The following is a 24,306-nucleotide window of genomic DNA, read 5'->3' as shown; positions in this document are numbered from 1 at the left end:
TTCTGAAAAGATTATGTAATCACTTGATTCTGGAAGACTCGAACATTGCAAATGTCACTCCACTCTTCAAGAAGAGAGGGAGGCAGAAAAAAGGAAATTGGAGGAAGGAAATTATAGGGCAGTTAGTCTTAGCGCAGTGGTCGGGAAGATGTTGGAGTTGATTGCTAAGGATGACTTCTCAGCTAATAGAGGCACATGATATAATAGGCTGTAGTCGGCATGGTTTTCCTAAGGGAAGATCTTGTCTGACACATCTGTTGGATTTCTTTGAGGTAATAACAAACAGGATAGAGAAAGAATTGGTTGATGTTATGTACTTGGATTTTCAGAAGGCCCTTGGCAAGGTGCCGCACATGAGGCTGCTTAAAATGGTATTTCAGGAAAGATACTAGCATGGATGGAGCATTGGCTGATAGGCAGGAGGCAAGGAGTGGGAATAAAGGGAGCCTTTTATTGTCTGCCAGTATTATGCAGAGGTCAGTGTTGGGTCCCTGACATTCTTCATATGTCAAACCTGGAATCATTTTTGTGAACCTCTTCCCCTCTTACGTAGCCCATTTTTCTATCATCTGTATGCCTCTCAGAATTTTCATAAATGCCCCTACTGTATCTGCCTTTCATCACCTTTTGTTCCACACATGCACAACTCTTGTGTTAAAAAACTACCTCTGAAAACCCTCCGGAACTTCCCTTCAATCAACTTAAAAGTTATAGCCCCTGGTATTAGCCATTTCCCTCATGAGAAGGCGTATGGTGTATTGGCCTTCATCAATCGTGGAATTGAATTTAGGAGCCGAGAGGTAATATTACAGCTATATAGGACCCTGGTCAGACCCCACTTGGAGTACTGTGCTCAGTTTTCATCGCTTCACTACAGGAAGGATGTGGAAGCCATAGAAAGGGTGCAGAGGAGATTTACAAGGATATTGCCTGGATTGGGGAGCATGCCTTATGAGAATAGGTTGAGTGAACTCAGCCTTTTCTCCTTGGAGCGATGGAGGATGAGAGGTGACCTGATAGAGGTGTATATGATGATAAGAGGCATTGATTGTGTGGATAAGTCAGAGGTTTTTCCCCAGGGCTGAAATGGTTGCCACAAGAGGAAACAGGTTTAAGGTGCTGGGGAGTAGGTACAGAGGAGATGTCAGGAGTAAGTTTTTTTACTCAGAGAGTGGTGAGTGTACATGGAGCTTAGTAAAATATAGGGCTATAGGTAAGCCTAGTAATTTCTAAGGTAGGGACATGTTCCGCACAACTTTGTGGGTTGAAGGGCCTGTATTGTGCTGTAGGTTTTCTATTTTTCTAGCTATCCATTCGACTTAAGCCTGGTACCATCTTGTCCAGTGCCTCTCCATACCAGCTGGTAATGCGGCCAGTGGATCACCCCGACTGCTGGGAAGACAGTACCACCCCCTTACCCGTTCTGCCCTGGAAGTGCCCTATAAAGTGCCCTATACCTCACCCCTCACAGGTTTCTGGGAATTTTCAGATCCACCCTCTCCCCCCCCCCCACCACCCCCAGACAGACAGACCCAATAAACTCCATGCAAGAATCGTGGCTACTTTATTTGTAAAATTATAAAAATCAAGAGGAACATGAAGTGATCGGCATCGCTTCCACGTCTTCCTTGACAGCAGGCTAAAGGAGATGTAGGAACATTCACAGACCCAACACAGATCCTGGGCTCAGACACTCACTCTTCACTTTTCTGGCCCTTTGGGCAGATGGGGTTCGTCAGAACTGCTTGGCAAATCATTGAGAAGAGAAACTCTGATCTCAAACCTCTGCTGCCTTGCAACTATACCCACTCACGGGGAAGGTTTTCGGAGTAAACCCTGAGGAAAAGTCTGGAACTGGAGCCTATAAAGCAGTTCAATGCTGACCGGCAACTCCTATGACGGTGCTGGTGCCAGACTCTATCAGTCTCTGCCGTTCCTTTGAATTCTTCAGTTGAGTGGGCAACAGCTTGCTCTCCATATCGTACTGTTCTTGCTTGTGTATTACAGCATCCACGGTCAATCCTGACCAACAAGGGGCCTTGTCTCTGGCCCATTCCCCAGTGCATAGCAAGGGGAAAAGAGGAGGAAACTTCACCCCAGGGAAGGGGTTATCAATCCCCATGTGGCAGACAAAGACAGAATTCCCAGTCCCAACAAGACAATGATTGAAGGCAGTCATTAGTCCCATTCTCCACCCGGCACTCTGAAGAACAGGGACTGGAGGTAGAGGGATTGACCAATACAGGCCAGAGGTGTTTGTGTGGTGGAGAGGGAATACGTGTGTGTCAGTGAGAAGAAGTCTATTCTGCTTTCATGTTTTTAATGTGTATGTTGAACCCAGTTGTTGAGGTTCATAAGGTAGCCAGGAAGGCCAATGGACTTCAGAGAGCAAGAAAGGGACATGAGAAGGCCTGGTGAGTACCATTAAAGAAAACCTCAAGGCATTATGCACGTATGTGAAGAAAAGGAGGATGACTACAGTGAGGATGGGACTGATCAGGGGTAAAAGAGGAAACATGCCTGGAGTCCAAGGAGATAGGTGAGTTCCCATTGAATACTTTGCTTCAGTGAGAATGTTTGAGGACAGGGTAAAACAGGCCGATATGATTGAACATGTCAACGTGCTGGAATTTCTGAAAAGCATTAGGATAGATATGTCTCCAGTGATATACCCCAAGTTATTTTGGGAAGTGGGGGAAGAGATTGTTGTGTCTTTGGCAATGATCTATCTTTGTGTCCTCACTGGCTACATGAGTAGTACCAGATTGGAGGCTGGCAAATGGTATTCGTTTGTTCAAGAAACGTAATCTTGGGAATTACAATTAGTGGGCAAACCATTGGAGAAAATTCTTGCAGACAGGATTTACAAGTATTGTAAAGAAGCATATTGTGGAGAAGCATGGTCTGATTAGGAATAGTCAACATGGCTTTGTGACGGGCAGGTTGTGCCTCACGAGCCTGATTGAATTCTTTGAGGATGTGGCAAAAACAAATTCATGAAGGTTTGCATATGTCACAAAAGTGATGTTATGGACAATGGAGGTTACAACAGGCTGTCATAGGGGCAGATACATTAGGGGCATTTATGAGAGTCTTGGGCACATGGATGATAGAAAAATGGAGGGCTATGTGGGAGTGAAGGGTTAGATTGATCTGGGAGGTGGTTAAGCTTTAGGGGCTGAAGGGCCTGTACTGTTCTATGTTATACATTCTGTGTTTGTTGCTGTGTCTGACAACCGCAGTCTGTTGGGTCTAGGTCCATCCACTTATTTGTATAGATTTACGAGCATAAAGCTTGATTGGAATCTTGGATCCTGATCACAGAACAATCCAGATACAAGGGAAGGCAAGGCTAGATTTAGACCGGATGCAAGGTAAGGTGGGACAGTGGCCCCATGGTTATCCCTCAGGCGGTCTGCTGGCTGAACTGCTTGGTGGGGCCAGATCCCTGGGCCATGAAGGCCTCAATCTCCTCGACGGTGCGGGGGACACAGGTCAGCAACTCCATCCCCGTGGGGGTCACTGCTACATCATCTTCAATGCGCACCTGGGGGGGGGGGGGGGGAGAAGATAAGACAGGTGAGGTCAGTGACAGTGCAATGAGATAGTTCCTCAGTGCCCCTCATTCCCCACCCTTTGAACTTGCACTTTATTCATGTACAAAAGCCATACAAGGTTAGGGGTTACACTACAGTAAGTGAATAAAAATTAAAATACAGTTAATGCATTCATTTTCTTTGGGGGGGCACCACATCCAGAAACCCCCCACTGTACCCATGCTTCCCCCCCCCACCCACTAGGTGCACGTGGGGCTGAAGTGCAGCCAGAAATTGAGGAGCTGCTCCTTCAGATATTCAAACCTATCGCACTCCATGTAGACATGGTACGCTGAAAGTTTGCGTGGACGAGGTATTGGTGAAGCTGTTCAGGAATCTATTACATGGTTCTGCCCTGAACAACACCCTCCCCCCGGTTCCCAATGTACAGGGGGAAACCCTGCACAGAGGGGCTTCCACTGGGGGTCTCTCTCACTGCCTGATGGTAAGGCAGACCACCGCGGTGTGTCCAGACAGCAGGCAAGGGCAAAGTGTGCAGGAACAGCCCGCACAGGACCCGTTTCGGCACGTCATGGAATGACATGGTGGGTATCTCTGTGGGGCGACTCGTGTTGTGTGGGACCAGCTCCCGAAGGAGGTCTTGGGTTTAGGTCCCACGAGCACCTCTGGCAGAGCAGGGGTCTCCACATCCCTGAACCACCTCTGGCCGTAGCACTGCTCCCTGCAGGCACTGGAGGACTCTGACTGCAGGAGACCTTATTTCAGATCTACAGTCGCTCCCAGGAAAAATCTGGCAACTCTCACATATGGCATGGCTGATGCTCGCTATTTGGAGTTACGTACCCTCCTAAAGGCAATTCTCCTGGTGAAAAAAGTGTGTCACCACCTCGGAGGGTGCTCAGTCTCCATCTATCTCTGCAGGGTCTGCAAGTGGAGAGCTGCCAACTGCACACCACTGACTGACCGTGCTCTGTAATCAAAAGACCCAGGACCACAGAGGAGACCCAATGTCTGCTGTTGCCCCAGAAGTCCACCAACTTCCTCTGTCCTGGAGACAAATACAATGGGTGGGACTAAAGTGACCAGGCATGGTGGCTACCAGCTGGTTGATGAGCAACATCCTGCCCGGTAGGAGATGACACAGAGTAGACCTGATCAATGTCCCAGCCAGGCAGAGATGTTCGACTCGAAATCCCACAAGTTTGCCGGCCAAATCCCCACACTGGAACCTAGGCAGATCTCCAGATAGAGGAGATGGCTGAGAAAACCCATTGCCGGACTCACATCCTCTGTAGCTTAACTGGGTCGGTGATCATAAGGTCATTGTTGGTGGAAGCAGAAAGGACTACCTTCAACTCTGGCTTGTGCAGAACCAGACCTGACGACTGCTTTCAAAGACGCAAAGTAAGCACTCTACCATACAGTGGCATGCAAAAGTTTGGGCACCCCTGGTCAAAGTTTCTGTTACCGTGAATAGTTAAGTGAGTAGAAGATGAACTGATCTCCAAAAGTCACCAAGTTAAAGATGAAACATTCTTTTCAACATTTTAAGCAAAATTAGTGTATTATTTTTGTTTTGTACAATTTTAGAGTGAAAAAAGGAAAGGAGCACCATGCAAAAGTTTGGGCACCCCAAGAGATTTGAGCTCTCAGATAACTTTTACCAAGGTCTCAGACCTTAATTAGCTTGTTAGGGCTATGGCTTGTCCACAGCCATCGTTAGGAATGGCCAGGTGATGCAAATTTCAAAGCTTTATAAATACCCTGACTCCTCAAACCTTGTCCCAACAATTGGCAGCCATGGGCTCCTCTAAGCAGCTGCCCAGCACTCTGAAAATTAAAATAAATGATGTCCACAAAGCAGGAGAAGGCTATAAGAAGATAGCAAAGCGTTTTCAGGTAGCCGTTTCCTCAGTTCGTAATGTAATTAGAAATGGCAGTTAAACTTTCTGAGAGAACTGCTCGTAGGATTGCTAGGAAGGCGAATCAAAACCCCCCGTATGACTGCAGAAGACCTTCAGGAAGATTTAGCAAACTCTGGAGTGGTGGTGCACTGTTCTACTGTGCAGCGACACCTACACAAATATGACCTTCATGGAAGAGTCATCAGAAGAAAACCTTTCCTGCGTCCTCACCACAAAATTCAGCGTCAGAAGTTTGCAAAGGAACATGTAAACAAGCCTGATGCATTTTGGAAACAAGTCCTGTGGATTGACGAAGTTTAAATAGAACTTTTTGGCCGCAATGAGCAAAGGTATATTTGGAGAAAAAAGGGTGCAGAATTTCATGAAAAGAACACCTCTCCAACTGTTAAGCATGGAGGTAGATCGATCATGTTTTGGGCTAGTGTTACAGCCAGTGGCACGGGGAACATTTCACTGGTAGAGGGAAGAATGAATTCAATTAAATACCAGCAAATTCTGGAAGCAAACATCACACCGTCTGTAAAAAAGCTGAAGATGAAAAGAGGATGGCTTCTACAACAGGATAATGACCCCAAACACACCTCAAAATCCACAACGGACTACCTCAAGAGGCGCAAGCTGAAGGTTTTGCTGTGGCCCTCACAGTCCCCCGACCTAAACATCATTGAAAATCTGTGGACAGACCTCAAGAGAGTAGTGCATGCAAGACAGCCACAGAATCTCACAGAACTGGAAGCCTTTTGCAAGGAAGAATGGGTGAAAATCCCCCAAACAAGAATTGAAAGACTCTTAGCTGGCTACAGAAAGTGTTTACAAGCTGTGATATTTGCCAAACGGGGTGTTACTAAGTAATGACCATGCAGGGTGCCCAAACTTTTGCTTTGGGTCCTTTTCCTTTTTTGTTATTTTGAAACAGTAAAAGATGGAAATTAAAAAAAAGTAATCTTCCTTATAATATTAAAGAAATGTATCATCTTTAACTTTATGTCTTTTGGAAATCAGGTCATCTTTTACTCGCTTAGCTATTCACAGTAACAAATTTTGACCAGGGGTGCCCAAACTTTTGCATGCCACTGTAGAAAGAGTACAGTTGCACCGACATTGGGCAGCCCCGATGAATCCCCTTCCCAAAAGAGCACCAGCAAGGATCCATCAACCTTTTTCAGGCACTCTGGCAGCGTACAACAGACTGACACAGGCAACAAAATTTGCTCTAAGTCCGAATACATGCAGACTCCCAAGGAGGTAGCCATGATTCACGCTATCAAACACCCTCTCCTGATCGAGAGAGAAGGGCAACTGAAAGATTAGCCTCGTGGAACTGATGCATCAGGGCCTGGACAAGGTGGACATTGGTCTGAATGGACCAGCCCCAACTGGGTAGGACTGGTCTGGGTGGATCATTTGGGATAGCACGGAACTCAGGTGACTGGCAAAGATCTTATATTCAAGACACTGGGCAGCAATTTCTCTTCAGCAGCAGAACCATGACTGCCCTGCGCCAAGAGAGGGGCATCTCATCTGTAGCCAGGCTTTTGCCCAGGACCCTGATGTAGTCTAACCAAACATGACCCAGAAGTCAACCCATCCAACCCCGGGGACTTGCCTCTCCGTAGCTGGTTAAGGGAACTGGTCAGCTCCATCAGCCTCAGAGTTGACCTATGCAGATCCTTCCACAGCACTCCCAGTGGCTTCTCACTTGATGGATCTAGCGAGAACAGGGTCGCATAAAATGAACGAACTACATGAATAATTCTCACCGGACAGCCATTGTCTACCAGCAGCTCCACAAGTTGCCTGCACACGTCCCTCCATATCTTGAGAGAGTAAAAGAAGGGTGAGGCAGAGTCTAGATCTTGGAACAGCTGGATCCTAGACATCCCAAAAGCACCTTGGGTCCCCTCAAGCTGCAGGTCCCTCAGCACTTCCTTCTTGCCCTGGTACTTCTGCCAAAGGAACAGACTCCCCGTGTGGGGTTAGTGGAGACTGCAGGCTGAGCAGCTCTTTCTTAAGCTACAACACACACAAAATGCCGGTGGAACACAGCAGGCCAGGCAGCATCTATTGGGAGAAGCGCTGTCGACGTAGACGGAGGAGAGTGGTGGTAGAGGGGAATTGACTCCCCGTGTGGGGTTACTGGAATTGCAGGTTGAGCAGCTCTTTCTCAAGCTGTTAGATCTGGGACACCCACTTCTTGTTCGATCTTTGTGTATATTGCTTGCATAAGAGTCGGACACAACCATTGCCCACGTCCCACCAGGGGTTCTTCCCTCCAAGCTACCCAGGCCATCCTCCAGCAACCAGTTGTTGAGATGTTATTTGGCAGAGCCCAGCTGTGTAGGCAGTGTGTTAAGCTCTGCTCGCACCAGATGGTGGTCCGAGTACGACACTGGCTGCTTGGAGTCTGCCAATACGTGAGAGATGAGCGTCCTGCAAATGTACAGTCAGTTGAGTTGAGAACCTCCTCCTCTTGACATCCTGGAGAATGCACAGAGGCTGTGCCAGACATCCACCAAATCAAATGGTCCAACCAACTCCCTCAACAGCCGCACTAATGCTTGTTTGCTCTCTGAGGACCAGAGTGATCTTCGTGAGTGCATAATTGAAATCAGCCCCCCCACCCCCCCGCCAAGGACAACGCACTTGCCTCTGTCAAAGGAGTCCAACAGCACAACTATCTCACAAAACAAGCGGACCAGGTTTGAACATAGAACACAGACATCTATAGTACATCACAGGCCCTTCAGCCCATTATGATGTGCCGACCATGTAACCTACTCCAGAAACTGCCTAGAATTTCCCTAGCACATAGCCCTCTACTTTTCTAAGCTCCATGTGCCTATCTAAGAGTCTCTTAAAAGATCCTACTGTATCTGCCTCTACCACTGTTGCTGGCAGTGCATTCCATGCACCTGTCTGAAAAATCTACCACTGACACCCCCTCGGTACCTATTTCCAAGCACCTTAAAATGATGCCCTCTCGTGTTAGCCATTTTGGCCCTGGGAAAAAGCCTCTGGCTATCCACATGATCAATGCCTCTCATCATCTTGTACACCGCTATCAGGTCACCTCTCATCCTCTGTCGCTCCCAGGAGAAAAGGCTGAATTCACTCAACCTATTCTCATATGGCACATTCTCCAATCCAGGCAACATCCTTGTCAATCTCCTCTGCACTCTCTCTATAGTATCCACATTCTTCCTGTAACGAAGTTACCAAAACTGAACATTGTACTCCAAGTGGGGTCCAACTAAGGTCTTATATAGGTGTAACATTACCTCACAGCTCTTGAACTCAATCCCACGGTTGATGAAGGCCAATTCACCATATGCTTTCTTAACTACACAGTCAACCTGAGCAGCAGCTTTGAGTGACCTATGGACACAAACCCAAAGATCTCGCTGATCCTCCACACTGCCAAGAGTGTAACCATTAAATGAACTGCCAAGAAATGAACCACTTCACACTATCTGGGTTGAACTGCATCTGCCAGTTCTCAGCCCAGTTCTGCATTGTGTATGTTTGGAGGCATACACATTAACTAAGTGTATCGGTATCCCATCCAAGCACACTCTGAGATGTAGCAAGTGGCCTGGCTCAAGTGTGTTTATTTTCAGTATCTCCAGCTGGAAGTCTGGGCCCAACAATATCACCACCCTGCTCAAACTGGAGCTGAGCTGACTCATGTAGACCCTTCCATGTCAACTCAGTAGCCAAGTGGGTTCATCTGAAACTGGAAGCTCACCCTGTATCTCTGTTCCCTGAGGACCGAGAGATGCTGGAACCTGTGGTAAGACTCCCTGCCGCTATTGACATTAATATTTGCTACTGTGCTCCTCATGATTGTGCTACAACTTCATGCCAACGCCTGGCTAGTGGGAGCTGGTCTCCTTGCCCTGTGACTGTGCACTCCAAACAGGGCTTTCAAGAACTCCCTGGAATAGTGTCACTCCCTCCCGACCACCTCTGAATCAGCTGTCTGCCTCAGGAGTCAGCTCTTCTGCCATCTCTGCTTCACGAGTCCTCCTCATCCTCAGTGTCCCATTTGCACACGCACACCCCACTACTGGAAGCAGCCTCATCGAGTGGCCCCACCACGGATGTGACACCAGTCTCAGAACCAATGCCGGGGGGAGGCTCGCACCCCCGGATCATCAACGCCACCAACAGCCTGTTCCTGGCGTGGAACAGGGCTGGTCCCCTTACTGGCTGACACTGCTCTCTACATCGGCCCCCTCAGAGCCTGAAAGAAGGGTTGAAGCCACCTTGGCCTCACAGGTGGCCTTGGTCATCCACCCCTGGGTTATACACGACCTCTCCACTTATTGACCCGCTGCTCCTTCGGGGAGGACGGTGACCTAGGAGAACGCCAGATCCCAACGGACCTCCAGAAGGGAACTTTGCCTCAGGCATGCAGCCTTTTGTGCAGATAATTTTCACACTTACCTTTGGATTCAGAGGATGTTTGGGGTGGGGAAGGTCCATTCTGGAGGAACTCTCGGTCCTCTGCTCCACACCCTCCATCGCTGCTGCAGGCACTTGCTGAGCCTGTAAATTTTTCTTCTCACTCTTGGCCTTCCTGATCATTACTTCCACCTGCCCCTCCTCACTACCCATGCCACACTTGCCCTTGCTACCCTCCACCACAGGGTCGGGCGGGGGGTGGGGGGTGTGAGCCCTGCGGTGCCCTGTTGCCATGGTGGAGGTAGGGGCCTGGCATTCAGGGCAATTCTTATGAATATGCCCCGACTCCTCGCAGACATGGCATCTCAGCCTAGCGAATCCAGTAATGCTCCCTTCCAGGCCACACATGAAAGTACCCCTCAGCACCCACCAGCCATTCCAACTCCACAAGTACCTCACAATAAGGGCATACAAAGCAATCTCAGCCTGGCTTGAGTCATATATGGGTGACTGCAACCCCCAAAGGAAGCTGCTGAGGGAGGAGGTCTACCTTGTGGAGAAGGTGCACATCATGTAGTGTCACCTTCTACAGAGGACCTGTTGATGGCCCTACTGGGACAAGCAGCCCTTCCACAGGTCTGGGGTCACCTCTCCAGCAGACCGTCGGCAGAAAAGGGACTTTTACCGATCCCAATAATGCCCTTACCTCCAGCCACAGACGTAGCCATAATAACTAACATAATTTAGCACTTACAGGGGTGCAGTAATGTCGCACTGCACTGCATTTTTCATTCTGAAGGAGTTCTTTCACCAGAAACTAGGTCCTGTCACTTTGTAGCTGTAGCCAGTCATGTTAAAGCCCCACACAGCCAGAAATCAAAAAGAACTCAGTCACAACACTCATCAGTTTATCGAAGAGCAGTCCTGAGGGGAGAAAAAGTATCCTCCAGATGGGGATAGTAGTCTCCTCAGGCAGGAAAGTCTGAGTGATGAAGCTCCAGCACTGACCCTCCCAGTGCGCAGTTAGGCTGCTCCAATATTTCTCCACCTGACCAAGGATTCTCCACAAAACTCTTTACACTGTCAACCTGGGCCGAGTACTCCAGGTGGGAGAGGAGAAATCCGTCCCTGTTCTCACTAAAAGAACCTTGGCAAGCCGCCAGCCACTGTTGCTGCCATGGCCTGGGCACAAGCTCAACAAAACAGCCTTCCTCCCAGAAGAAAACAGCTGCAAACCTCTGACAAAGATCAAACACCGCTCCTACCTTCCTCCGTCCTCGTCACCCTGATTTTTAACCTCTCCTCTTACCCCCTCCCCACCAGCTCTGAGACACGTGGACAGGGGAGTGTTTTCTGCATGGCCCATGAACTGTATGCAAGACAAGCTTTTCATTCTGTCTTTATTAGCTTTATCTGTCATGTTACCCAAGGCCACAAGATCAGGGTGGGGTGGGGGCAGGAACTCGAGGAGTGAGGCAGTGCGGCCCAAAGGTGACAGCGGGGCTGGAGTAGAGTGTGCACCACCCTCGGGCGACTGTACGTGCAGGAAGCTGATGTGTGTGGGGATGGGGATGACACTTGTGTCACACCTGATGTTGACCAGGTGGCTTCAGCAGGGATGGGAGACCATGCAGATTTAATGTGAGAAACTGGAATTGTTGGTTATTGTCACTGTGTGCCACACCGCGTAGTGGTTAGTGTAATACTATTGTAGCTCTCAGCTTGAACCTGTATGCTTTGAGATTGGGGTTCGGTTCCCGCCAGTGTCCGTTCGACATGGGTTTAAACATTCCTCTACTGTGCGTGTGGGTTTCCTCCCACAGTCCAAACGTACATTATCGAGGCATATAGTGAAATACATCGTTTGCATCAAAGGCCACCATGGTGAGAGTCCAAGGATGTGCTGGGGGGGCAGCCTGTGCGTGTCACCAGACCTCCGGTGCCTACAGGGGGTGGAAATCTTCCATGTGCATCCAGGACAGCTTTCTTCAGTGATCAAACCCTGCAGAATGAAGCTGGGCAAACCGATGAAATACTGAGGTTTTGTAAAGTACTGGTGAGGTCTCACTTGGGGTACTTCCAGCAGTTTTGGACCCCTTATTTAAGGAAAGGATTTGCTGACATTGGAGAGGTTCACGAGACTGATTCTGGGAATGAAAGGTTTCGCATATGAGGAGCGATTGAAGGCTCTGGGCCTATACTCACTGGAATTTAGAATAGGGCGGGGATCTCATTGAAACCTGTTGAAAGGCCTAAACAGAGCAGGTGTGGAGAGAATGTTTCCTATGGGGCAGGGCAGGGGGCAGTTTAGGACCAAAGGGCACAGCCTCGGGACAAAGAGTCATCCATTTAGAATGGAGATCAGCTGGAATTTCTTTATCCGGAGAATGGTGAATCTGTGGAATTTAAGGCAGAGGTTGATAGGTTCTTGATTGGTCACAGTGTGAAAGGTTAAGGGACAAAGACTGGAGAATGGAGTTGAGAGGGAAATAGATAGGCCATAATGAAATAGTAGAGCAGACTCAATGGGCCAAATGGCCTAATTCTGACCCTATGTCTTATAGCTTATTAAGTATTTGTTGCCAAGGATTTTAAGGGTAGTGACAGCAGTACTGAGTTTAGGGTAGCTATGGAGAGGAATAACGGTGGTCTGGAAATCAGGGAGCTGACTGCGCAAGGATGCATTCAGTATAAAATAGGACCATGAAGATGGTTATGGTAAATCACAGGGGGATCTGGATCAGTTAGGGAAGTGGCCGAGGAGTGGCAAAAACAGATTTGGATAGCTAAACCAGTATGTACCTTACACTATGAACGGCAGGGCACTAGGGAGTGTAGTGGAACAGAGAGGCCGAGGATCCAAATGCATAGTTCATTAAAAGCAACACCACAGGTAGACAGTGTGGTAAAGAAAGGCTTTTAGTATACTAGCCTTCATCAGTCAGGAATTAAGGTCTTATGGTGCAGATGCACAAGTCACTGGTGAGGCTGCACTCAGGAGTATTGTGTACAGTTTTGGTCACTCTGATCTAGGAAAGACGTGGTTAAACTGGGAAGAGAGTTGCCGGGATGTTGCCAGGGCTAGAAGACCTGAGTTAAAGGGAGAGGTTGGCCAGGTGAGGACTTTATTCGTTGGAGTGTAGGAAAATGAGGGACCACCTTATAGAAATATTTAAAAGTGTAAGGGGCTTAAATCAGATGGATGGTGACACTCTTTTCCCCAGGGCAGGGGAGTCCAAAATTTTAGGGGTATAGGCTTAGAGTGAGAGAGGGAGCAGAGGGGCAACTTTGTCCGCACAGAGGATGATGAGTGTAAGGAATGAGCTGTCAGGGGAAGCAGTAGAGCCAGGTTAGGAAACACTTGGCCTGTATGTGACTGACAAGGGATCTGACACCTCCGAACTCCTCAAAACATCTCACGGGCGCCACAGTAGTGTAACAGCACAACGCCATTACAGCTCAGAGTTTAATCCCGGCATCCTCTGTAAGGGGATTGGTACATCCCCCGTTTCCTCCCACCTTCCAAAGACATGCGTGTTAGTAGGTTAAATGGTCATTGTACATCAGGGGTTCCCAACCTGGGATCGACAGACCCCTCAGTTAATGGTAGGGGTCCATGGGTTGGGAACCCCAGCTGTAAATTGACCAGTGATTAGGCTAGGGTTATATCGGTGGCATGGCTCGAAAGACCAGAAGGTTTATTCTGTGTTGTCTCTAAATAAATAAATCTCAGAAGGTTGCGGGAGATAGGAAGGGGTTAAGTTTGCTGATCCCATCGGTGACTGACAGCAGTGCTTGCTGCTCCCGTTGGCACTCGGGTCCAGATTAATGTGTGATTCATTATGTCGCACAGCCCTCGCCAGGGGTTATCTCCAACAAGAAAAAGCCCTGACACTGTGATCAGCCGGTCCATAACCCATCACAACGCTTCAATAAATGGCCAAACTGATTAGGAGTGAAGCTGACAAGCTGTAAAGTGAAGGTCGCTCCCATGCCGCCAGTACGACTCTGACCTTGTAAGGAAGTTTGAACAGAGGTAGCCCAGGTACACTGGCCTGTTCCAGAAACCAGTATAACACGTTCCTCAGGCACACCAATTGTGGGTTTGTACAACACTCAGCTGCAGTACTCTGCAAAAGTCTGGCACATGTATCTAGCTAGCATGCCTAAGACTTTTACACAGTACCGTAGTAATTTTTATGCATTGCACTGTACTGCTGCCTCAAAAAAAACAGGCTTCATGACATATGTGAGTGATGATAAACCTGATTCTGATATGGATCTCTATTGTGGACTGAGAGTGGGAAGGGGACAGGGAGAGGGGAGGGAGTGGGAAGCACTGGAGACATTCTGTAATGATCAATAAAATGGAATCAAATGGCCTTGCCTGGTGTCTCAGGGCTGGGTGTGTATACACATGCACCACACCCCCACCCCAGCACTCCTTCTCTGCCAGCGGTCCCACACCCCTCCCACGGCTTATGTTTAAAAATAATACCATCAAATACTGCCAGGTTCAACTTGATTGATGACTATGTCATAAACTCCAGGTGACTGGAGGAAAGTGTAGAGGTGGGTGTTTTTTACTCAGAGTGAAACGCACTGCCAGCGGGTGGTGGTAGAAGCAGATTAGGGACATTGAAGAGACTCTTAGATAGGCACATGGATGAGGAAAAAATGGAGGGCTATGTGAGGGGGAAGGGTTGGATCGATCTTACAGATCATGACGACAGTGAGGGTGGAGGAAGGCTGCAGTAGGGAAGGGTCCCCAGTCATTCCCCCCCCCGCCACGTCACTGGACCCCAACCCCAATCTGTCAAGGACTGTGTGGTGGCTGCTTGTGTTTCAGCCTCCCCATGTTAAACAAAGTCATACACCGGCTTTCTCCATGGGACTAACCTCTTAGGAGAACATCATACTGAGTTCTGCCATCACACAGCTCCAGGCCAGGGACACCTCAGGTGAAGCTCCCTCTTGGCCCAAGATGACAATTGTTGGCAAAGCAGATTCTATCAATGGACAAGTTCATTTGGGAAGGCAGAGCACACAAGCTGTGAAAGATCAAAGTGCTGAAATGCCTCGGGTTCTGCATCTGAACAGGACTCACCCCTCCAAAGCCACGGAATCGGGCCAGCACGTCAGTGTCGATGAAACAGGCCTGGGCTGGGTTAGCGAGAGCTTGGTCCAATACGTGGTCAATGAAGTAGATACCTGGTTCAACAGTCAGCACCATGCCAGCCAAAAGATGCCGCGCGGTGCGGAGGCTTCGGAGACCAGGCTCATCGATCCGTTCCACGCCCTGGAACACAACACAAAGGCATGGCAAACACAGACTCTGCCAAGGGGCTCCTCTCAAACAGCAGCGGCAGGAATCTATTTTATACACAAACGTCAGTAATGATAAAGCTGATTCCGATTTCCTGTCAAAGACTGCAGAAGCTATGGAATTCTCTGCACAAAGCAGATATGGGTGAATCTGTGGGAGTTGTAGGAGACGGGTTGGAAATCAGAGCTGAGATAGGAAGTAGTGCCAGATTCACACCCATGCCAAGAGTCTCGACTGGTCCATGCTCAGCAGCGTACACCTCTGACAAAATGTCACGATGGGTTTGGGGCTTCAAACAGCCCACAGGGCTCCACAGTGGTGAAGATTGAAATGTTAAAGGGGAACATGAGGGGATCGTCTTCACTCAGAGGGTGGTGAGAGTGTGGAATGAGCTGCCAGCACCCGGTGGATGCGGGCTCGATTGCAACGTTTAAGAGAACTTTGGACAGGTACGTGGATGTATGGGCTTTGGAGGACTGGGGTCCAGATGCAGCTCAATGGAATAGGAAGTAAAAGAGTTTGGCAAGGATCAGAAAGTCCTATTTCGGAGCTGTAGTGTTCTGACTCTGGAGACTCAGCACAGGGCAGAGGCTCTGAAAGGGTTAACTCCAAGTGTTTCTGCTGTTTAGCACAGGACTGACCTCTGGGTACCCGCCAACGTCGTGGACGTCACATCCCAGGAGATGACCCAGACCGTGAGGCATGAACACGGCTCCCAGATGGACCTTCATCATGTCGTCCACACTGCCCTTCAGGATGCCAATCCTCGCCAGTTCCTCCAGCTGCACTCGCTCAGCCAGGCGATGCATATCCGGCCAGGCCACCCCTGTCCCAGAACAGACCAACAGACCAGCTGTCAGAGTCTCAGTACACAACTTGCCCAGTCAGAGACCATCCCCATCCCCACTCGCTCAGCCAGGCCACCCCTGTCCCGGGACAGACCAAAAGACCAGCTGTCAGAGTCTCAGTGTACAACTTTCCCAGTCAGAGACCATCCCCATCCCCACTCGCTCAGCCAGGCCTCCCCTGTCCCGGGACAGACCAACAGACCAGCTGTCAGAGTCTCAGTACATAACTTGCCCAGTCAGAGACCATCCCCATCCCCACTCGCTCAGCCAGGCCACCCCTGTCCCGGGACAGACCAACAGACCATCTGTCAGAGTCTCAGTACACAACTTTCCCAGTCAGAGACCATCCCCATCCCCACTCGCTCAGCCAGGCGATGCATATTCGGCCAGGCCACCCCTGTCCCGGAACAGACCAACAGACCATCTGTCAGAGTCTCAGTACACAACTTGCCCAGTCAGAGACCATCCCCATCCCCACTCGCTCAGCCAGGCCACCCCTGTCCCGGGACAGACCAAAAGACCAGCTGTCAGAGTCTCAGTACACAACTTTCCCAGTCAGAGACCATCCCCATCCCCACTCGCTCAGCCAGGCCTCCCCTGTCCCGGGACAGACCAACAGACCAGCTGTCAGAGTCAGTCTCAGTGTACAACTTTCCCAGTCAGAGACCATCCCCATCCCCACTCGCTCAGCCAGGCCACCCCTGTCCCGGAACAGACCAACAGACCAGCTGTCAAGAGTCTCAGTGTACAACTTTCCCAGTCAGAGACCATCCCCATCCCCACTCGCTCAGCCAGGCGATGCATATCCGGCCAGGCCACCCCTGTCCCGGGACAGACCAGCTGTCAGAATCACATTACACAAACTACAGAGGACCCGTCCCATTCATACCATCCCCACTCTCTCATCATTCTTCAGACCCACACCCCCACTGGAGGCTGAACCAGAGACTCCTGCAGCCATTCGGCTCGACTCGCCCACACTGACCGTTTGTATTGATGGGGGTGGCACAGTAGTGTAGCAGTATGATAGCATTGTGGTTCAAAGTGCAAATTAAATTTACTATCAAAGTACATCTATGTTACCATATAAACCCTGCAATTCACTTTCTTACCGGTATTCACAGTGGAATACAGAAATACTGTACAATGTAGTGAATGAAACACTGCACACAAAGATTGGCAAGCAACCGATGTACAAAACAAGACAAACTCTGCAAATGCAATTAATCAACCAATTAATTAATACAGAGAACATGTATTGAGTTGTAGAGACCTTAAAAGTGAGCCATAGGTTGTGTTCAGTGATCAGTTTAGAGTTGAATCCTCGCTGCTGATGGCTGAAAGGTAATGACTGTCCCTGCACCTGGTGGTGTGTGAACCAAGGCTTCTCAAACTCCTGCCTGACAGTAGCAATGTGGAAGTGGGGGTCCTTGATGCTTTCTGGGACAGCACTCCATGTAGCTGTGCTCAATGGTGGGAGGGGGTTTTCCTGTCATAGACTGGGATGTATCCATCACTTTTCATTTCTTGGGCATTGGTGTTCCCATACCAGGCTGTGACATAACCATTCAGGATTCTCTCCATTGTGCTTCTATAGTTTTACATGACATGCCAAATAGAGTAATGATACCAGAACAACAGCAATTCCTGCCACTGTCCTCCCGTGGGTTTCCTCGGCCAGAAGGGCCTGTTAGTGTGCTACATCTCCAGATCAAAACTCAATCAGCCACCTAATGCTCAAGTACTGGCGGTTTCCCGGGTTCTCATCACTCTCTGGGTCTCCTCCCCCTTACCCAAAATCTGTTTTCTGATATAGGGAACAGTTTCCTACAGTCTGATGGTGGTTGTCCGTTGTATCTGACGATGGCAGGAAACCTGTGTGGGAGAGCTTTTAAAGTGGAAAAGCCATCGCACTCGGGCAGTTCCTCTCTCTTGACCTCGGAAGTCCGTGTCTGGTGGTACAAGCATCACAATGGGGGTCCTACAGTTGTAGATGACCATGACTTGGTTATGCCCTTTGCTCTCCACAGAGTGATCAAGGTGGATCTCATCTGCCCAGTTTGCCAGAGCTGACCTCATATGCTAGGACAGGCATAACCCTATCTCACTGAGGTATGAGGCCTGCCAGCTACCCTCATCTGGTTTAGCCCGTCTATCGAAGCGGTGTACTGGGTTGGTAGACACTGTCGCGTGCTTGGAGCCATAGGTGAGAGCTGAGTCCAGAGGGTCCCAAAGCAATGGACACGACAAGCCCCTTCACCAGAGGTGCTACTCCTCTCTGGACACCCCATACAAGTCAAGTCGTCACTTTTATTGTCATTTTGACCATAACTGCTGGTACAGTACATAGTAAAAATGAGATGTTTTTCAGGACCATGGTGTTACATGACACAGTACAAAAAACTAGACTGAACTACGTAATAAAACAAAACAACACAGAGAAAGCTACACTAGACTACAGACCTACACTGGACTGCATAAAGTGCACAAAAACAGTGCAGGCATTACAGTAAATAATAAACAGGACAATAGGGCAAGGTGTCAGTCCAGGCTTCGGGTATTGAGGAGTCTGATAGCTTGGCGGAAGAAACTGTTACATAGTCTGGCCGTGAGAGCCCGAATGCTTCGGAGCCTTTTCCCAGACGGCAGGAGGGAGAAGAGATTGTATGAGGGGTACATGGGGTCCTTCATAATGCTGTTTCCTTTGTAGATGCAGCGTGTAGTGTAAATGTCCGTGATGGCGGGAAGAGAGACCCCGATGATCTTCTCAGCTGACCTCACTATCCGCTGCAGGGTCTTGCGATCCAAGATGGTGCAATTTCTGAACCAGGCAGTGATGCAACTGCTCAGGATGCTCTCAATACAACCCCTGTAGAATGTGATGAGGATGGGGGGGTGGGAGATGGACTTTCCTCAGCCTTTGCAAAAAGTAGAGACGCTGCTGGGCTTTCTTTGCTATGGAGCTGGTGTTGAGGGACCAGGTGAGATTCTCTGTCAGGTGAACACCAAGAAATTTGGTGCCCTTAATGATTTCTACCGAGGAGCCGTCGATGTTCAGCGGGGAGTGGTCGCTCCGTGCCCTCCTGAAGTCAACAACTATCTCTTTTGTTTTGTTCACATTCAGAGACAGGTTGTTGGCTCTGCACCAGTCCGTTAGCTGCTGCACTTCCTCTCTGTAAGCTGACTCGTTGTTCTTGCTGATGAGACCCACCACGGTCGTGTCATTGGCGAACTTGATGATGTGGTTCGAGCTGTGTGTTGCAGCACAGTCGTGGGTCAGCAGAGTGAACAGCAGTGGACTGAGCACACAGCCCTGGGGGGGCCCCGTGCTCAGTGTGATGGTGTTGGAGATGCTGCTCCCAATCCGGACTGACTGAGGTCTCCCAGTCAGGAAGTCTAGGATCCAGTTGCAGAGGGAGGTGTTCAGGCCCAGTAGGCTCAGCTTTCCAATCAGTTTCTGAGGAATGATTGTGTTGAATGCTGAACTGAAGTCTATGAACAGCATCCGAACGTATGTGTCTTTTTTGTCCAGGTGGGTTAGGGCCAGGTGGAGGGTGGTGGCAATGGCGTCATCTGTTGAACGGTTGGGACAGTACGCAAACTGCAGGGGGTCCAGTGAGGGGGCAGCAGGGTCTTGATATGCCTCATGATGAGCCTCTCGAAACACTTCATGATGATGGATGTAAGTGCAACGGGACGGTAGTCATTTAGGCAGTACACTGAAGACTTCTTCGGCACGGGGACGATGGTGGCGGCCCTGAAACACGTTGGAACGGTGGCGCTGCTCAGGGAGATGTTGAAGATGTCAGTGAGAACATCTGCTAGCTGGTCTGTACATCCTCTGAGCACTCTACCAGGGATGTTGTCTGGTCCAGCAGCCTTCCGTGGGTTGACCCTGCACAGGGTTCTTCTCACGTCGGCCACGGAGAGACACAGCACCTGGTCATTTGTAGGAGGGGTGGACTTCCTCGCCGCCACGTCATTTTCCGCCTCAAACCGGGCGCAGAAGTTATTCAGCGCATCTGGGAAAGAGGCATCACCTGCACAGTCAGATGTTGTCCTGTAATTGGTGATGTCCTGGATGCCCTTCCACATGCGCCGCATGTCACCGCTGTCCTGGAAGTGGCTGTGGATTAGCTGGGCGTGTGCACGCTTTGCCCCTCTGATGGCCCGGGACAGTTTGGCCCTTGCTGTTGTTAGAGCTGCCTTGTCGCCTGCTCTGAAGATGGAGTCACGGGTCCTCAGCAGTGCACGCATCTCCGCGGTCATCCATGGCTTCTGGTTAGCACGTATAGTGATGGTCTTGGACAGAGTAACAACATCAATGCACTTGCTGATGTAGCTGGTCACTGATGCTGTGTACTCCTCTAAGTTGGTAGAGTCACCATCGGTTGCATCCTCCCTGAACATGTGCCAGTCAGTGTGCTCAAAGCAGTCTTGAAGAGCAGAGATGGCTCCTGCTGGCCAGATTTTCACCTGCTTCTGAACTGGTCTGGAGTGCTTGACGAGCGGTCTGTATGCTGGGATTAGCATAACAGAGATGTGGTCTGAGTATCCGAGGTGGGGGCAGGGCTCTGCCCGGTACACGTCGGGGATGTTTGTGTAAACCAGGTCCAACATGTTCTCCCCCCTCGTTGCAAAGTCCACATACTGATGGAATTTGGGGAGCACTGACTTAAGGTTCGCGTGGTTAAAATCACCGGCGACAATAAACAGACCATCAGGGTGTGTGTTCTGCAGTTCGCTAATAGCCCCGTACAGTTCACAGAGCACCTCCTTAGCATTAGTGCTGGGGGGAATGTAGACACCGAGTATAAGAACAGAGGTGAATTCCCGTGGCAAATAAAATAGTCTGCATCGAACTGCCACAAACTCCACTAACGATGAGCAGTGTCTGGAAACCAGCACAGAGTTCTTACACCATTCCGTATTGATGTAAACACAGACACCACCACCGCGAGTCTTACCGGAGACAGCTGCATCTCTGTCAGAACGAAACAAAGCTAGCCCGTCTAGCTGGACGGCAGCGTCCGAAATCCCATCAGTGAGCCATGTCTCTGTGAAGACAAATGCGGAGCAAACTCTGTACTCCTACCAAGTATTACGTTGGGGTCAGATGTAATCCATTTTATTGTCCAGGGAGCGGACATTGGAGAGCAGAATGGATGGGAGAGCCGGCCGGCTAGGGTTTGCTTTTAGCCTGGCACGGACCCCTGCCCATTTGCCTCGCTTCTGCTTCCTCGCACATCACTTCCAACGTCTCCGTCTCCGTCAAGTTATCTATACTCTTCATCATCTTATATACCACAGTCGCTCCGCTCCAGGCAGAGCAGACCAGCCTCTTCAGTCTTTCCTTGTAACAGAACTGTTCCATCCCAGGGAGCATTCTGGCAAATCTCCTCTGCACCCCGGGCACGTGTTTCCAATAGTCTGGTGACCAGAACCGTATGCGGAGCTCCAGCTGTGCTCTCACCAGTGTTTCAAGACTGTTTAAAGATTAGCATTATTGGTCACATGTATAGTACATTGAGACTTCAAAACACACAGTGAAATCTGTTGTTTGCGTCAAAGACCAACACAGTCCGAGGATGTGCTGGGGGCAACCCACAAGTTTCACCAGGCTACTGGCACCAAGATAGCATGCCTACAACTTACTAATCCTAACTCATATGCCTTAGGACTGAGAGGAAACAGAGCACTCCGAGGAAACCTACACATCACGGGCAGAATGGGGTTCCAAATTTGGAATGAATGTATTTTATAATGTGGGATCATGTTTTCTCTGCCCATGTCTTCAATACCCTGACCAGTGAAGGCTATTTCCACGTTCCTAACCACGTTATCCATGCCTGTTGCCGCCCTTAAGGATCGATGGCCATTCTCTTAAGGTCTCCCTGTTCTGCAGTTCTCCATAAACCGGACTAATCGTGATGTATGTCCTAGTCTTATCAAAGCCCTCAAAATGCATCAGCTTTGGGAAATGTACAATATCCCTGGTCTGAACAGAATTACAACCTTCTCCAACAACACAAGCCAGGAAAACATAACAGTTAAATTGTGGTGTACTGGACACCATCATTACAGCTCAGGGCCTCTACATCTGGAGTTCAATTCCAGCATCCTCTGTAAGCAAGATGGTACATTCCTTCCTGTCAGCACGTGGGTCTCCAGCGGGTGCTCCGGTTTCCTGTCAGCACGTGGGTCTCCAGCGGGTGCTCCGGTTTCCTGTCAGCACGTGGGTCTCCAGCGGGTGCTCCGGTTTCCTGTCAGCACGTGGGTCTCCAGCGGGTGCTCCGGTTTCCTGTCAGCACATGGGTCTCCAGCGGGTGCTCCGGTTTCCTTGGTTGCTAGGTTAATTGGTCATTGTAAATTGTCCCATGCTTAGGTTAGGTTTCTCACAAAGGACTAGATAGGGTGGATGTGGAGAGGATGTTTCCTATGGTGGGGGTATCTAGAACTAGAGGGCACAGCCTCAAAATTGAGGGGCGACCCTTTAGAACAGAGGAATTTTTTTAGCCAGAGAGTAGTAAATCAGTGGAATGCTCTGCCACAGACTGCGGTGGAGGCCAAATCCTTGCATCGTTTCCCAATTGGTCAAGGCATCAAAGAATATGGTGAGAAGGCAGGTGTATGGGGTTGAGTGGGATCTGGCATCAGTCATGATGGAATGGCAGAGCAGACTCGATGGGCTGAATGGCCTAATTCTGATCCTGTGTCTTATGGTGGTCACAGGGAAAATGTAGAGCCGGCGGTGGAACGGAACCCGGTTTACTGGCGCTGTAATAATGTTACACTAACCACTACCCTACCATGCCACCTTTGGAAGAACAAACTGGGGTCTACAGGCCAGTGAGACATGCATCAGTGATGGGAACAGGATTCGAGAAATAGGATCCATCTGCATTTGGAAAGGCAGGGACTGATTAGGGATAGTCAGCATGCCTTTGTATGTAGGGACTCACGTCTCATAAGTGTGATCACGTTTGTTGAAGCGGGATTGATGAAGGCAGGGCAGTGGACTTCAGCAAGGCTTTAGACCATATTCCACAAGACAGGCCAAGACTGAGCTAACTGGATACAAAATTGGCTTTATGGAAGGAATCAGAGTATTGTTTTTCAGAACTCAGGCCAGTGACCGATGATGTTCCATAAGATGCAGGAGTAGAATTAGGCCGTTTGGCTCATTGAGTCTGCTCCGCCATTCAATCCTGGCTGATTTATTACCTTCACTCACCCCAACACTGAGCTGTTCCCTCAAACAACAGACTCACTTTCAAAAACTCTTCATCTCAGGTTCTTGATATTTATCTTTTTTGTATTTGGACAGTTTTATCTTTTGTGTATTGGCTGTTTGTCCTGTTGGGTGCAGTTTTTCATTGATTCTACTGTGAATGCTACTGCAGGCCCTATGGTAGCATCGCAGTTAGTGTGAAACTAATACAGCATGGGGCATTCCGGAGTCCGGCGCCATTCTGTAACGAGTCTCTGTAGGCTCTCCCCGTGGAATGCGTGGATTTCCTCAGATGCTCTGGTTTCCTCCCACAGTTCAAAGATGTACTGGCTAGGTTAATTAATCATTGTAAATTGTCCCCTGATTAGATTAGGGTTAAATCGGAAGTGTGCTGGGCAGTGCGCTCAAAGGACCGGAAAGGCCTACTCTGAGCTACACTGCTAAATTAAATAAATAAACAATCTCAGTGATGTATACGCACTTTGATAATAAACTTACTGTGAACTTTTGAACTTTGGCCAGGTACATGGATAGAGAAAGGTATGAGATATGAAATGCAGGTAAATGTGCTTAGCTCAGGAAGACAGCTTGGCCAGCATGAACAGGTTGGGCCGAAGGGCCTGTTTTGAGAGTATAATCATCGCTCATTAAGCTTCAGTCAGAGCATGGGTCTGTGAATGTGCAGACCCCCAGAGTGACCCAGCCAGCCTCCATCCAAGAACGTCTGTCAAGTGTGCATGGCGCCAGCACAGAGACACATCACTGTCAGAGTGTAAATATTTACTGGCCTGAGCAGCTCAGTCTGCAGAAACAGCATGCTCAGGTCAAGAAACAACCGAGAGAAGAGAGAAATGCTTGGGAATCTTGAAACCCCAGAACACAGACTGAAAACTGTGGGAGAGAGAGAGAGAGGGAAGGGGAGAGAGTGTGGACAGGACAGAGGGGAAGGTGGAAAGGGGGGAGAGACTGTATCGGATAGAAGAGAGGGAGGGAAGGGAAGAGTGTGTGGACAGGA

General features: G+C 49.4%; 1 protein-coding gene across 1 annotated transcript in view; it reads right to left on the bottom strand.

The window, feature by feature from the left end:
- Window positions 1-1,545: 1,545 nt before the first annotated feature.
- Window positions 1,546-24,306, bottom strand: part of pepd (peptidase D) — a 179,579-nt gene continuing 156,818 nt past the window's right edge. The window contains exons 13-15 of the mRNA XM_073070487.1: window positions 15,854-16,038; window positions 14,994-15,185; window positions 1,546-3,547 (exon numbers count right to left, since the gene is read on the bottom strand). Coding sequence (XP_072926588.1) covers window positions 3,407-3,547; window positions 14,994-15,185; window positions 15,854-16,038 — 518 coding nt within the window. The 3' untranslated portion in view covers window positions 1,546-3,406. The remainder of the gene's footprint in view (window positions 3,548-14,993; window positions 15,186-15,853; window positions 16,039-24,306) is intronic.

The sequence above is a fragment of the Hemitrygon akajei genome, chromosome 17 (assembly GCF_048418815.1).
Source record: "Hemitrygon akajei chromosome 17, sHemAka1.3, whole genome shotgun sequence".
NCBI classification, from domain to species: domain Eukaryota; kingdom Metazoa; phylum Chordata; class Chondrichthyes; order Myliobatiformes; family Dasyatidae; genus Hemitrygon; species Hemitrygon akajei.
The sequence above is the reverse complement of the archived record's forward strand: the minus strand, read 5'-3'. Positions and strand labels throughout refer to the sequence as shown.